The sequence below is a fragment of the Bombus terrestris genome, chromosome 10, assembly GCF_910591885.1.
Source record: "Bombus terrestris chromosome 10, iyBomTerr1.2, whole genome shotgun sequence".
NCBI classification, from domain to species: domain Eukaryota; kingdom Metazoa; phylum Arthropoda; class Insecta; order Hymenoptera; family Apidae; genus Bombus; species Bombus terrestris.
The window spans coordinates 16,147,548-16,164,696 of NC_063278.1; the positions used below are offsets into that span (position 1 = coordinate 16,147,548).

General features: G+C 33.5%; 3 protein-coding genes across 3 annotated transcripts in view; 2 read left to right on the top strand and 1 right to left on the bottom strand.

The window, feature by feature from the left end:
• On the top strand, positions 1-3,722 carry LOC100648406. Its single transcript, XM_003398578.4, has 4 exons — positions 1-116; positions 838-1,092; positions 2,886-3,028; positions 3,597-3,722. The coding sequence occupies exons 1-4, from the start codon at positions 39-41 to the stop codon at positions 3,685-3,687; spliced, it is 567 nt and encodes a 188-aa protein (XP_003398626.1). The 5' UTR covers positions 1-38; the 3' UTR covers positions 3,688-3,722.
• LOC100648524 lies at positions 3,666-15,789 on the bottom strand. The gene is made up of 6 exons (XM_012313170.3): positions 15,508-15,789; positions 10,763-10,901; positions 10,239-10,436; positions 8,576-8,962; positions 5,337-5,618; positions 3,666-4,923 (listed from the first exon to the last, which is right to left on the bottom strand). The coding sequence occupies exons 2-6, from the start codon at positions 10,844-10,846 to the stop codon at positions 4,810-4,812; spliced, it is 1,065 nt and encodes a 354-aa protein (XP_012168560.1). The 5' UTR covers positions 10,847-10,901; positions 15,508-15,789; the 3' UTR covers positions 3,666-4,809.
• The window catches only part of LOC100651411 (antifreeze protein Maxi), a 25,052-nt gene continuing 17,767 nt past the window's right edge, over positions 9,865-17,149 (top strand). The window contains exon 1 of the mRNA XM_003398599.4: positions 9,865-10,315. The gene's annotated coding sequence lies outside the window, so the exon portion shown is untranslated. The remainder of the gene's footprint in view (positions 10,316-17,149) is intronic.

Sequence of the window (17,149 nt, forward strand, 5' to 3'; positions counted from 1 at the left end):
CTGGAGTAGTTTCGTTTATTATTACGTACAGTACAGACATGTCAAGAATCTGTTGCAACTTTACAACACTGCTGTTGGCCATTCTTTTGGTAACAACGTACACCACTTCTCTACAGGTAAAAATTATTCTTTTATCTTTTACTTGTTTACACTACCGGCGAATTGAAATGTTTTTAGTCAAATTATTCGATAAAGATTCAGACGATTATTTTTTTGTTTGACAAACATGTACATAGCATTAAGAAATAACTATAAAGATTTTCAATTGTACGTAAAAGGTGGTGCATTATAGTATTTATGTATTAAAACAATAATATCTGTTTAAAAGAATAGCAAGTTAATTTACATAGTAACTTTTATCAGTGGAAATTTGGGTCTTATACAAAAATATTCATATTTGTCTATTTTTCGTATATGTTATAAATAATCCAAATTTAGTAAACTAAATTTAAAAGTAAAAAGTTGTGAATAAAAATATAGTTGTATGTTTGGACCATTATCGAAAAATGTATAAAGCAATCAGTGATTCGTTTTCGATTAATTTTATGACGGGAAACACGTCCTGAATTCATATACAAACGTTCATCATGTAACGTAACTACATTTTATCGAAGAAATTAATTCTGTTTTAATCCTATTTACTAATTGTGCCAAAACATTACCACGTGTTTTATCAAATAGAAAAAAGATATTCTACATATGTATAAAAGTACCATTGCAATATACATATAAATGATTTTTTAATACATAATTTCACTGATATCATGCCGTATATATTATTGTATATTTTTATTACATAAATGAGGAAGATTCTGTTATTCTGTTATATCTGTTTAGCATCGAATAGTGGTCGAAGATCTCGATTACAATCATTACAATGAACACCAAAATTTCCAACCAACGGTAAAGTTTGACAGGCCAATTGTCGTGAAGGCTTTTGAAAAGCCAAAGAACCAACAAGATTTTAGCAAAATTCCTGGTATTCCGGGTGTAGACTTTCCTTTGTACCATACCGTACCTCCGACAAGTTTTTCCTGCGCACACGTTCCATTCGTACCAGGAATGTACGCGAACGTGGAAACCGGTTGTCAGGTAATTTATTTAATTTCATCAATCGTTTTACAATTGATCATTGAAATATATATATACACATATATATAACGCATTATGTATACAATGTCCGCGTAACGCGGGGGTCAATAGGTCCTCCATAACAAAGCCAGGGTCACCTTGGGTAACAAATAGGACCATATATTGTCTTTTTTCGTTAGATTGTAGACGGCTATAAAAACAGAGCATTTTCGGATCTTTTTTCATCGTCGTATGTATACTCGACACGCTTAAAGTACAAAACATTTCTTGTCACATGCCGGCAGGTAGCAGAAAAGTGACTCGCGTTACGTAATACACTCTGTATACTGTGTATATATGTATGGAGACTTTAAGTAAGACAGAATAATTACCGTTGCTAAAAGCATATCTAAGGAATAAAGTAATTTTCTTTAGCGAAGAGATCATAGAAGAGATGGTTTTATCGATATTTTAGCCAAATTTAATATAGTTGTAAGTCGTGATACTGTGATCGATAAACCGCGGATATTTATGCAATTTGCGTTATGGTCGCAAGAGTCAACAAACACCACAACCCATTAGTCACCCAACTATAATACTTGACACGACGGACCAGATCCGCAGACTAAAAAGAAAATACCCTTTCGATTAAATCCTTAGATCCTACTAGAACCAACAATATAAAACTATTATAAACCATGTCATTGTATCACGCCAAATGAAGTTACTGAAAATTCTCAACGAGAATTGATTCTAAATATTCTAATAAATAAAAAAAAAAATTTATGCAATTTCACATTTTTACGAACTTACTAACAAAGTGCGATCCAAGTAGATATTTATTTCACGCACTGATATTATGGCAAATATTTTACGTTCAATATATTTTTTACATTTCTTGCGCCCTTATATTTTGCCCAAGTGCACAAAAATCCGCAGTCTGACGATCAACCGTACAAAGTATAAATCTTGCGAATAATAAAATCGATTCGAATCAGTTAGAGGATTTAAAATGATCTACTATGCACATATACATACGTACATACATATGAATAAGTTTTTTAGTATATCATAATTGATAATATAAAAGGTTTTATACGTACGAACGTTTTCAATGAATGAAAAAGTAATTTGTATAATATATTAGCTGGATTGGATAATTGTGCAGTGTGTCTCAAGAGTTTTTATGTGTAAAATTGATGATTAAAATCATCTAATAAATTGTTCAATTATCTATTTGTTCTTTTTTCTTTGTACTTCTTATTCGCTGATGTATCTTGTTAAAAGTCACTTTTGACCGCAATATGTAGTTCCTGCAACAGTTACCCTGAAGGCAATTCTATCGTTTCTATCTAGCTATGCATTCACTTTTTAGCCTTGCCTTATATGTAATCAACTAAAATTTCTTTCCTCTTCAAGGAGGAAACATATCTTTTAGTTTGGCCCTAAAAACGGTACGAATATTGTAATATTTCCGTTGAGCCCAATATTTTATTTTATTTCAACCATACGTGACATCGTCCTTTTGTTCGTTCAAACTAAAGTTACTATTACCAGTGCATGTGTTAAAAAATGCGTAAAATATTAGTAGATATCAGAAAGGAAATATAATTGGATAGTTAGATTTAAAAAAAGAATTATGAGATTTTACGTGTAAAACTCTTAGGCATATCTTGCCTATGGTACATCCTCGCTTATTCCAACTAATAGTTTATGATATTTTATCTTTGTAACATGGTAACTGAAATGATACGTTTGTATTATATACTACACTATGATACAAGAAACGCTAAGAAACTTTACTTACGTTTTAGGCATATCACATTTGTCACGATGGTCGCGAAGGTCATCAAGGTGCATCTTTTCTCTGTACTAATGGAACTCTTTTCAATCAACGGGAGTTTGCTTGTGATTGGTGGTATAACGTGAATTGTGCAGATGCGCCAGCTTTGTATAGGTATAATCTTATATTTATTCTAATAAATATATTTGTGATGGTAAACGTTACAGATATTTACCTTAATGTGAAAGGAGCACAGATCGAAATATCGACCATTCTTGAGCATTCAGCGAAGGAAAATACACCTTAAAGCGAGACTTAGTCGAACTGACTGACTGCTTATAATTTATTCTGATTTGAAAAAGTATAAAGAGTATAATGCCGTATTCTTCGCAGGATTGCCATTTTCACTTCTTTCGTATCCTCGATGCGTTATCTTTGTAAAAAGGAGTAGTCGAAGTATCCTCTGTCCTTGTCCTCTGAAACGGAATTGATGGAATTCCGCAAAATTTTGTATTTTCCAAAAATCTATGATCCTGACAAATGCCAATCAACGCCAAATAAATCGTAGGAATCTCTCGTTGTAGCAAAAATGCGGAAAAAATGTCGAAATTAAATGTTTCACAGTCTCGATGTTTAATAATTCATTTTATCATTTTGTCGATAATTCTTATGTAATATTACATTTATCGTTTGCAATATTTTAATTTTTATTATTCACATATTTTCATTTTGTTTGTTTTAGGTTAAATTTAGACCCTTTGAAGAACCCTTATATACCGGAAGAAAGAAAGGAGATAATTCGGAAGCAGAATATGAGAATCGTCGTGTATTAAAATTTCTAATCTATATCCTAAATATAATTTAAAACGTGCCAGTTGTACAAAGAATTGCTAAATCTCTGCTACACGATTTACAGCCTTTAGTAGAAAAATGTTTCTCATAAATATAATTATTATGGCTATGCGACGTTTTCTTGTATTTTACTATAGAGATTTTTCTAATGCAAACGAGAAAACGGTGAAGTAAACATCTTCCAAAATTTGTAACGAGTAATTATCGCTTTAGGTCCGCCAGTGTTCTTTGTTACATCATACATATGTTTCCAGGATTCTTAGTAGATTGTAAATTATTTTCCTATAATTATGTAAAACGTTGTCGTATGTAATTAATATTACAATTGTTTTTATTTCACTCTCGGTTAACGTTTCGCCACATTCGGTATTAAAGTTTTCGAAAAATAATAAAAAACAAGTACAGAATATGATACGAATGACTGCTCTGAGCAGATGACGATTCAGCTTGAATTAATCTAAATAATTAATGTATTCTAAACTATACATATTTTTTTGCGCATCTTATACTATTATTTCCATATCGTGATATCGTAGGTTGTAGATCAGTAAACTCGTTTTGACGTCAACTAGGACACTGTATTTTTAAAAAGTGAATGGTAATATACATGTAAAAAAGAACTATGGTAATATCGAGAATACTTTGAAGATGATTTTAAAAGAATTTTTCGTTTACCGTAACATGTACATTCTTAAACTGTTCTTATATTTTCTCATTCTATGTAACAGTGACCATAATTTGGACGTTTGTAATAGAGATGGTATATCTACATTTTGTTCATCGCATTAGTTTCGCATATTAATCATAACCGGACTGCGGATATTTATGCAAATATATATATTTTTATGAAAGCCGTTGGAAAGTAGAAATTTGTTTCAGCTACTAGGTATTATCGTAAGTGCTATATTTTCGACGTTTCATATATTTTTGCGTATTATGTGCACTCTGTGCATTTCGGCGCTCCTTAAATTTCTCATAAATGCGTAAAAATCCACAGTCTAATTATAACGATTTATAATGGATATCTAAGTTATCATTACTTTTAATTCATTTATATCTATTACTATTCTAAGGTTATTGAAATTTCGATAAAATTAAATGAATTATTTACACTCTACTGTATTCCACCATTCACAACGTTTCTTTACGTTACTAAATGCTGTTCCCGATGGACAAAGCGAAGAAGTTTTCGACCAACCGGAGCAGTTGTGGAAAACCTAGAAACAAAGAATCATTTGAAAAATGTACAGTAAATCCGAATAATGAAAATATACATACGAGTATCAGATAATTCTTTATAAAGAAATAAAGGATGGATATAGAACAACATTTTCTTTTCTGAAGCTTATTTTTTAGAGAAAATCCCGTTTGAAAGGGGAATGTAAAAAAATTGTCATTTTTGGAGCCACCTGTGAACCAGATATTCTTGCACAAGGAATAAAAAATGTTTTTTTTTAATAAAGATTAAATGTAACGAAAGGATAAATGTTCAAATTAATTTTTCTCGAAAACGAAGCCTCATGCAAGAAAATGTATTATCTTCTTATTCTTTCATAACAGCGAAATCTATTAAACCTTAAATTGAAAAGGAAATTTTCGGAACGAAAAGAGTAATGAGCTATGTACTCACTTGACACTTAGTTTCAACATCGGCAAACATGCCTCTCCTACCATTGCACGTGAAACCAGTTTCTGGAATTTTGGTAAGATTCGTATACCGAGAAATTGTATCGTCGGTGTTCAGCTTGACATTTTGGTACGATGTTGCTTTCGGATTTATTTCGATGTTTTGCAATTCCTGCTTTCGAATGCGAGGAGAAAAGTTTTGGTTTCTATTTGCAGGATGAGATCCGACGTGTCTCGAAGATCGCTCGTGAAACTTATTCAAAAATCCCTGATAATCAGCAATGATCTGAAAATAAAAAGACCGTTTTTTGTACATTTTTGCGGCTGAAACGTTGTCCGATATCCATCTAGAAACAAATTACGAGTTTATGGATATGAGATACGACAGACACTTTGAACAGTTTCTTTAGTCGCTTATAATTCCAAAACTATGTACGTAGGACGTGTTGCTCATTCGTTGCAACAATGATATAACTCAAAATTTGCAGTTTCCGAGTTATTATTATAAATGAGCCATCAGAACTTGTCACGTAAGAAAACTTTACGTTTGCTCCTGTTGTTTTGGTTTCAAAAAGAGTGTCGCATCTGTAGTATCGTGGGCAAAAGGCCTAAGATATCGGCCGAATCGTAAACAATGTCGCGAGAGCCGCGGCATCGTCGGGTACATCAATGTGTCGTCGGTCCTTTCAAGTGAACAGTTTCGTGGAAAAGGCCTGCGTGACCCTGGCCACGGGCGTTTTCGGGACACGTGCGCGATAGGGCGGGAAAAGACAAAAGAGATGCTAAAGGCGGTGTAGTTGAGACGCCGGCGAGAACGAATGCAAAAGGCGTACAGTATGAGTTGAGAAGCGAAAGCGTGCGAGTGCAGATGCCGAAGACGAGAGTTACAGAGTTGAGAGAGTTATTTGAGCGGAATAAGACTTTTGTGTTTTAGTTCAAGTTGAACATTTATCGTTCTCTGTCCAATTAATCTCTGTTATTTTCATTTATCTTAATAAATAGTATTATGAGAATTTTACAAATCTAAATTATCCTAATCCTATCCTTTTTCCGATACTACACATCTTATACTGTCAGGATATTGCTGCGAAGATAAGGAAAGCTTCTTTCTTCTCTTGTATCATTAATAATTATTTCAACTTACAATTTTATCGATGAAATAATACGCGTGACTGCTGTTAAAATTATTTTAAACGATAACGACATAACGTTAAATAAATCTTGATCATTGAGAGTCTTAGCTCAGAATGGAGGTAGCTTTAAGGATACATGTGAATTTATTGAACCAAACAAGAATAAAATGCTTTTGCGCAAGTTCTTATATTCGTTATATCAACTTACTTGTTTGTGCCATTTCAATGCGATGTTTTGACAAAATTATAACGATTCTAAACGTCTAAACTCGTCTTCCCTAAAATCATGATTTTTTAATTTACCTCGTTCTTGCGCTAAACGAGCGATACGTTGATATAACGTTTCTTAGTCCTTTTAATGTGTAGATTCATCTCGTGACATATGAACATGCGTTTATTAGCCACCCTGTACGTTTAACTCTATTACGAGTAGAAGAGGAAATTACGTAAGAGAGAGCGTTTTAGACATATCGATATATGCAACGCGAGTGAGAGTAACGTGACTTAACTACTGTTACTGTGAAAGATGCTCATGAGATTCTTGCTTGAATTCTGTTAAGAAAGGAAGAGGCGTAATAGTATGTTATTGGTGCTTTGCTCGTAATTTGCATACCGCGAGTGCAGGTGAGCGTGCACCAGCGAATGTACTCGCGACTACAGTTTCATTCGCGTTTCAAATCCAAGATAACTAGATGATCTATCTTCTCGTAGCAGGTAATCCTAGAAAATTGTGGTTGGTTTCAACGAAGTAGGCAAACTAGAATCTCGTGTGTCAATATGCGTTCTTCTTTCACAGATTGTGGTTTTGCACTCGAGTTGATCAAAAAAGATACATCACACACGCACACATATACGTCTTATACAGCCTATAGGTGACCATTATAAATTTTACGATCTCTCGTTTTATTCCATGTTAGAACGCATAAACGCTGACTAGCTTCAATTTGTCATTTCTAACATGTATTCAATCGTTTATCGAATGACGCAGGAAATCGTGTAAGACATTTAAAAGTTTGAGCTTTTTGAAAACCTGTGCAATTAATTTTACAATCACCTTTTCCTCTTTTCTTTCAGTGATATATTAGACATCTTAATGTATCGCTAAAATATTGGTATTACGGTAGAACTTCATTTGTATGAATCGCGTTTATCTGAACGAAATTTTGGTCAATGACCAATCGAGGGACGAGATAACAGAAGCTCGTCGATCGTCCCCACTATTACTTTCCGTTCACACAATAGGAGTTCACGTTCAGATAAACGACTTGAACCAGCAAAAGTTTAGTTTAACACCGATGAAAATCGCTTACACGTATCCCAATGAGAACATCCACGGTAGGCGGTTCGGTCAAGTGAAGTGAAAATCTCTTAACCGTTACCTGACTTGACGTGATCTGACTAAACTGTTGCTAGTTGAATTCATTTATCTGAACGCGAGCTCTTATTATGTGGACAATAATAGATGCTTAGCGGGGACAATCGCCGAGTTCCTATTATATAAAATATTTGTTCGCCGACAAATCCAGGCAAACCAAGTTCCACCGTAATTTCTCTCCTGGTATTAATTATACAAAATAAATTTCTTTCGCAGTACGAACTATTTCTAACAATTGGTAGATGGCAGAACGTATACAAATGTCCAAATATTAATAAATGTCTCGTATTTTCGTCGAATAGATAATTATGCACAAAAGGGGGCCTCAAGTTCGATTTTGTTAAATTTGGAATACGTAGAGGAGAAGGTTCCGAGTAACATGCATTTTGTCCGAGATGCGGGGTGATCGTGGCTGAAAAATTATGTCACATTACAAGAAAAAAATGATACTTGTTAAATCACATTTAGTTTAATATAAACTGTTAAAAATGCAATTGCATACGCATTTGCACAGGATTGCGATAGTAATGGTGTAAGATACGGTTAAGTTAATTCAAGTTAGATTCCATGGGTGGCTGGAAATTGAGATCTCTTTTTGTGCATAATTACCGTAGAATAAGCAATATGATATTTCAATCGTGCTCGCTTATACGAAGCAACAGGTACAGAGATAGTGCTGTGTTGGAATAATGGTATAACCAACTATACGTAGAAGCAGACGCATAGAATATATACCTGGTGAGAGTTGAAAAGCGCTATGTTGTTGAGAATATAATCGTCGAATGGTTGGTAAATAGAATCCCATTCGTAGCGAATATTCCAAGTTGGTGTAAAAGTTTCTTCTAATAAATTGGCATCAGCAGGAAGTACCAATGGTGTTACGATAGGTTTATAAATTCCAGGTTTCAATGGTGGTACTATAGGTACAAATTGTCTGAAGCTCGTATAAGTTTGTGATTTGGAAAAATCCCGATGCTTGTTAAAGCGATTGTTCGTGTACTCGTGACCATTAAATCGCGAGTATGGCGTACGAATAACGTAAGTCGTGTCAATCGCTTTCGCACGGTTGTAATGAAATCTGCCTTCGGGTGGAACGTATCGTCCATCCGGTGTCAGGTACACCTGCAAAGACAGAACAATGCTGTTCAATTAATTTCCATTTAATTAGCGAGGTGAATATTAAACGTATTGGTTGGTTTATTAAAGAGACGAGTGATAAAATTGTAATAGTCAATTATATTAAAATCACTTTAAGCACAAGTACAGAGATAATGTATGCCGATCGTAATCGTCGCTCGCTCAATACTACTGTTCAACTATACGCTCGCTACTCTACTATCTGACTCGCTATAATGACTTTCCTAGAGAGCACGTTCGTCTATTTGTATCGACCAATGTCGTTATAAGAAGTTCGAACGTAACTCCGGTTGACGATTACAAATGACAACGATAATATTTTGTCCGGAGTTCGTTTACCTTTGAATCTGGCAAACCAAAACAATGTTGATATTCCAAGGCACAATAATACGAGTCTCTCCCGCTTCGTTCTTCAAAATTTTTCAAACTTTCTTAACCTTTTCGCTTCGACAGTCCAGTCCACCGAAGTACTGTTACTGAACAGAAACGCGCGCCAAAAATGCGCACAGTGTGCACGATTGCTATATAAACGTTTTCCTATGTCTTAAATAACAATAATTTTTGTAAGAACCGTATATGAAATATCGTTTCACTGTCAATGGATTTAATAGATTTTTTAACACGAAACAGTATACGATCGTTTGGATGTTTGAAATTTTGTCGTTGTTGTTTTAAGAATGAGTAACTTTTAAGAAGTGATTAATCCAATATATCAATAAAATCAACAGAAAATGTTCCGCCGATAACGAAAAAATATATTATTGACTACAGATGGCATTGATGTATACCCGATATATGGGGTGCCGAACTTAGGATTCGTCGTGTAGTCGCCGCCTATATGCGGCGCTCGTACCCACAGGTCATCTCGCGAGCGCCGCCTATAAGTGGCACCCGAAGCGAAAGGGTTAAATTAAGCATTTTTAAACTAAGCTCCAAGTATCATAATACTTTTTTATAAAGAATTAAGAACTGCATCGAACAGTATGTAAAAAAGTGTACAGTTTCATTTAGAAAAACGAAGATATCGAAACGTCTTTACTTAGACAAATCTGGCAGTTAGTGTAAGACATTTTCCTCGAAACAGAACGTGTTTTGTTTGAAACTTTTTTCCGAATACTGTATAATTTAGAAGATATTTACGCCTGTATAATATTTAGCATATAGTAGAGTGCAAAGGCTATTGAAATTTATTTAAAACGTCAAAAACACCATTGACTTGGAAAATGCTTAACCTACATTTTGTTTATTAACTTGTACATACCTTTATTACTTCTGGCATCGTTTGAACATGCTGAGTATGTTTATGCACACTTCGGGCATCCAAGACTACTCCATCAGGTACTGTAATACCTTCTTTGTTTAATCGATTTAACGCTAAACGATCAGTCCTAAAAGCTTCTTCTGGAATTTTACCTCCTAATGCTGGTAAGACTTGTTCTCTAAATATTTGTCTTTTCCGCTGTAATCATAAAAATTTGTTTCCATATTAATATTACAAAAATATCGTTCCTAAGATATTTTATTTCAAAATTACGCCATGAAATATACAATTTATATATAAACGATGTTATTATAAGGTTAGTTTGTGATCATCTTTAGAGCAATATATTTATACATTAAACAAGTATTCGACTGATACAACATTTTTATAAAAGAAAGTTTTATGTACGTTTGTAATATTTTCTAATATTTCTAGTATAAATACCAAGAGTAATATACGATTACCGATAGACTAGTTATATTACCATTTGTAACTAAAACTAATATCGTGTCTGTGTATCTTACCTTTTCTGCAACAACGCATATCATTAGAAACGTGGCAGTAAGTATTAAACGAAACCAATTTTCTTTCTCGATTATTGTCTTCATTCTAATGGAAAATTGGTTGATTTTTTACATAATCAGAAACATTCGATTCAATTTCCTAAAATATTAAAAAAAAACATTTTTTTTATCGATACATAATTATGAAACTCTACTTGTTACTTAATTATAGTTCAGTATATAGCCATTCCAGGTATTGGTATATATTACTTTGATAACAAAATTGTATCACTTTATGAAAGTCATCAAAAGTTACATTACACATGCAGTAGAAGTAAATGTATTAGTACGTATAGAGGATGCCTAAGCTAAAAAGGATTATCCAACTATCTACCTTGTGTAATGTTGCGTGTAAAAACTTCTCAAGACAAAGCTACGCTACCTCGAGGGACACGTGAATCGATGAAAAGTATGTTTCCTCAAGTTCGTTTCTTTTACAAGATTTCAAGGTCATCGGTTTTATTTCTAAAGTAGAGATCTACGTATTTGCTTGTTCGGTAGATGTGATTTTCTATTCTCTATACAAAAGTAGCAAGGTACTTACGCTGGAAAGTGCATAGTTTAAAAGATATTTCGACCTTAATTTCATGAAATGTAGCGGATGAAAGACAAACAAGACATAAACGCAAAAGCATCACTTTGCATTTCTCTTTGCCTATGGTACGTCAAGTTTTACAAAATTAAAGTTAAAACACAAGTACCTTGATACTGTTGTATGGAAAATAGAAAATCGCGTTAATTGTTAATTAGAAGGACATAGAATTAGACGACCTTGAGGAAAAAGATTCTTTCCACCGTTTCCAGTGTCCTTAGATCAAAATACAACGATTCTATAAAATTTAAATTACGTATAAAGTCGTGCACGCGATAGTACTTTACGATTATGCTACACGATGCTCTATATTCGTGCTAAAGTCTGTAAACACGTCTTGAATAGATCGTCAACCGCGATGTGGACCCGATAGTAAACAGCAAGTATTATTTTATCAAAATATATAATAAATAAGTAATAATAAAATATAATATTTTATATTAACAGAAATTGAGATATTTCAATATAAGTTTCCGATATGATTACCATCCGCTTCAATACATTTCTACGAACGATTCACGTACCATTTGCTACTCATAAGTACGATTCATATATTCATTGTTGGGAAATTTTCAATTTAACGCGTAATGTTTGTTTCAAAGAGCATCGTAAGATACCCTTACACGTACGTTTAACAGAATTTAAATTTAATTAGGGGTGTTAATTTTAACGTTGCTGTTATTAAACTTGAAAGAGGCAAGATTTTAGAGAAAGCTTAAACTTTCAATGAAGGAATATTACGAGATGCGTGCTTATGGAAGAAGAAAGTTTTACATAAGGAATAACCGATTGCTCGGAACGATATTCGTGGTTAGAGAATGACTTTCACTCTTTAATGGCATAGATAATCGACAATGCTGACGAAGATTAAATTTTCTATCTGCAAGATTGTTGCAAATATCCAAGATCGATCGTGCGCAAATTTTATATTACTCTTTCTCATAAATTACATTATATTAATTGCAAATCGATCATAAACTATAGTTTACTATCATATATTGGGTTGACAACTAAATGATTATCATTACCACCTAATGACAAAATCAGCAATCACTTAGTTGCCAAACCAATGGGACAAACCCCACACTAAGATGATAGAAGACTGAAAAATTTGTTAAATTAAACGAAATTGAGCCTCGAACAATGCACGAGGTAATTACGCAAAAGAGGAAGCCTCGGTTCTAATGACCTTGAGCTTGAAATATACACGATAGAGGGGAAGGGCACGAGTGACATATTTCATTGTCCGAGGCGTGGGATAGTCATAGTTCAAAAGTTATGACAAACGGGAAATGGTACTTGTTACGTACATTTACTTGGATTTGAAATTGAATCTGCGTTTGCATAGGATTGCGATCCTAGTAGCGCTAGATTCCCAACTTTTGCGCCACAATCGTCTTAAACGCGAACGTCTCGGACAAAGCGCACGTTACTCTGGACCCTCTTGTTTACGACATATAGGAAAGCCAACAAAATTAGAATTGAATTAGAAATGGACGAGTAGCGGATTAAAGAGATTTTATTGGTGAGAACGAGGGCAGAGCGAAATGGGTACAACGTGCACTTGTCGCTTCTTCGCACAATTTGTAGTAACATGGTTTCTTTCTAGACGTCTTCTGACGATATTCTGGAGACGTTCTAAGGTTTCCTATACACTAGCTAGTCGTAAATAGCTTAGCCAATGTACATTAGCGACGCATTAAGTATATAATCAACAAGTTTTTCAGAATGTGACGTAATTTCTTTATATTTCTTTACTCGTGTAATAGAAATTCGATTATCCAAATAATTTGTCCCCCTATTATTATTAATTCGAATATGGCAGGTTCTACTGTAATTATTCTGGCTACAGAAGATACTAATTCGAAGCAAAGTGAAGGAATTGAATACTGCTCTGGTACATTGTAGTGGATTTCTTGCTACAGAGTCGAAGAATAATTGAATTACTTTTGCCCTTGGGAACTGGATCAGCTGCAGGAAGCAAAAAAAGGTGAAAGTTTCGTTCACAACGTAGTATTCTTGTCTTTTATCAATTGCACCTTGAATGAAGTTGGCACAAAGAAATCCAAAGACCAATCAGAAATAGGACGAGGAACAGCAACATCGAGAAACTACATACATATAATCCTTTAGATTCTAGTATAATTATAAAATATGCATTTTTCTTTATTCCTTTTTCCAATATGTGCAATGTATGGTTATTTAATGTAGGCACTCTATTAAATATAGGCGCTGAGTAATTCTCACGCGCTTATAGACGCGTATATGTTCGATTTGCGCAACGAAATGACCACGTGCAAAGTTTGTTAAAAGAAATAAATTCAGTTTTCTTCTTTCAAATATCGAGAGGTCAACCATCGAACTTTCGATAATAACCTTTAGCGAATTTTGGAATCTTGAGATTCAACGATTATTAGTACCTGTAATTAATCGAACATTGTTCGATTTAATTTATTTTTCAATGATGCGATATTATTCTATGCAATTTTTATGAAATTTAACGATGACATTATAAAAATAGAACTCTTCTCCTTTATGCATCATTAACTTTTACGCTTTTTAAAATTTCAAAATTTCGCATACGCCATGCAATAGAAGATAAACTTATAAATAGATACGACCGATTTTTAACATCTGGCCACCGCTTCGTACAAATCATCGTATTCTTCATAGACCGCACTGTGATATCACGAAACGTCATTTTCTTCGTTTATATTGTTCACGAATATACCCGCAATATTTTTATAATTTATCAAGGAATATATGCAAGGAATAATCAAGGAATAATATATATGCCAGAGAAAGTCTTCGTTTCGATTGAACGGATGATTTTGTATTTTTGGTCGAGTTAGTGAAAGTAGATTCGTCTTTAACGCTATTAAGGTCGCATATTCCTTTAATTAATTACGAAATACCATCGCTTCTCAATGTTTGAAAGTGAATGAAACATATTATATTAGCAAATTGTTAAACATTGCAATAATCAATATGTACATCGTATAATGTTCTACTATATGTATTTTTCATAAAGATCCAAGTTTATCCTATCATATTAGTAGTTTTACGTTTTCGTTATTCATTAATTTCGTTATTAATCAGTTGATGATTAACTTAAAATTAAACCAACCATGTTAGAAGAAGACACGAGGAGAAGGATAAAAAGCGCTAATAATAAATGCTTGGAAATGAATGATTAATTTCAACCATAAATACTGCTTCGTTTTATCTCCTCCAGCTCCCCTCTACTCTTTAAAATTACTTTTTAGAAAATATTCTTCGCAACTTTTTAGTTGTACGGAATAGGGAAAACATGTTTCGAGCGATGAAAGTTAATATGCAGTTCCATTTGACAAAATAGGGCTGGCATCCTTTCCATCCATAGAAAACTCAATTCAAAAATTTCTTTTACTCAAAAAGGTTACGCCCTGTGAACCATTTGATAACTTTCGAGATCTACAATAGCTTTGGAGACAAATTCTTGTCACGCTTTATCGCGAACATTCTATATATCTCATGTTATTCGGTGGTTACTTTGTTTTCTGAATTTTTTAATATCGAAATATCGGTACTTTACAGAACAGTCATAATTACAGCAAATATGCTTATATTTTGCTTTAGAACGTTCTTCATTGCCTCGTTACCTAATCGGAGTCATTGTATCCCGGTTGAACGGAACTAGGAAACGGCATAATGTTACGTAGGAATCTCATCAAGTATATAACACGGTATAGAGGCAACATCCGGGCTCTGTGTATTTCTTTGTACTTTTCTTCCGAGTTTATGGCAATACGCATAGCATACGAGTAATTTATACATATTATTTAAAAAAAAACTATACTTTCGTTACCTTCAAATTTTCATTTGACTCGTAATCGAGTCTCTTCAGAAGACAAATTGATTAACTCTACTTTTCATTAATTTCTTAATCTCACTACATAAGTAGTGCGACTGATATTCGATCTTCCAGAAACAAATGACTTATTTCTATAGGTACATTGATGGTGACAAGATAACATAAGTAAAAGTTATAGAGTTGGTCAATGTGGCTGCTGAACCGCTTAACTATAACTTATTTATTTACTTATTTATTTGTAAAAGAAAAGTCAGTACAAACCAAATATAGAAAGCGTCGGTAAAATCTTGGAAGTGCATTTACCGGTTATTTAATTTGATCTTTGAGAACTTCACCATGAAGAGCAACATGTAGTAATACACAAAACAGTTTGTCAAAAACTAAAAACCATATCGTGATTATCTGACCAGGTGCTATACTTTATGAATTAAATTGTTGAACCGATGCATACACCACAACTTTCATATGTACACTGCGGCAATCGACGAAGAGACGAGGAGGCTGAACCAAGAATTCGAAGGGTTGTGAAGATGATACTGAACTCGCTTGTAAGAGTTCACCTGATGATATACCTGAGAGAACTGAAGCACGTGATTCGAGTTCAAAGTACTTTCACTGCTAGACTATAATAGTTCTGCAGCTTGTTCCTCTTCTTTCTCTTCTTCCTAATTCTTCTTTCTCACACTCACGGACTCAACAGCCTGAAACGGAGATGATCGACGCTGCGGTGATCGATATCCTGGGTCAATGACGATCGACTAACTGGTTGTCCTCGTAAATAGATAGTTTCTCGTTGGAATTTATTTTACTAAAGGAAAACGGAGGAACAACGTAATAACGATAACGTAATAATAATATAATATATTAATTCTCGTGAATTATTAATGTAACTTTAGATTAAAGCAAATATAAAGCAATATATTATAGCAACGGTATGATATTATTATGCAATAATAAACAACATTATAATGATAGCTTTCATAGCAGAATAATTGCTTAAAATAAGATACTAATTAATTTTCAAGACGATACATTACAAGTACATATTATACGTACACATTATTCTTCATGAAGATGTAGATATGTAATTAGTAATAGAAATATAAATACAAATTTACGTAACTATTATTCATATAATAATATAAATGTTATACACGCACATGTAACCGTATTTTAATGAAATACAAACTTAATAAAATTTGTGGCTTGGTGCAAAAGGTACCAACGTCGATATTAATAAAGTCGAGATATTAAAATTTATAGATGTGTTAAAAAATTCATGGTCGAATAATTTCTAACACGAAAGTTCCTGCTGTTTTAAATTTCTTTTCTAATACGGAAAGAGAGAATTAAAAGGTGCCATTTGCCTGTTTTACGTTGACTTTGGTACTTTTTCAAAAAGTTATAATCATTTTTAGATAGAATACGAAATTGTCATTCTTTATGTAGGGTATTTGCACCTGTTGCACCAAGGTACAGAAATATAATTAAGTTTTACTCGAAGCAAGCATTTGTTAGTTAATTGTCCCATAAACTATCGTTGCGATAACTTCATCGTTAATTCGTTATCGACAAAAGCATCAAGAAGAGGCGTACTAATATAAATCTTTTCGAATCGTGTACAATCCATACCTTCGCAATGTCGAAGAAAGATGTGTATCGCTGCATTGCTGTTCTCCTCTTACTTTGCTATTTCCCACGGTGTGGCGACTTTTCCGTGAAAGGTATTCATGGAAACTGATACGCAAATTCGATTTCATAATGATCCGTAACTGTAAAGTAAGAAACCAATTATTCAAGTAGTCTGATCCAGCCATTGGTAATTTTATATAATGGTCAAACGAGCTATGATAGTCAAGTAACGCAGCGCGTAAAGAGTCTTCAGGCTTTTTGATTTATTACA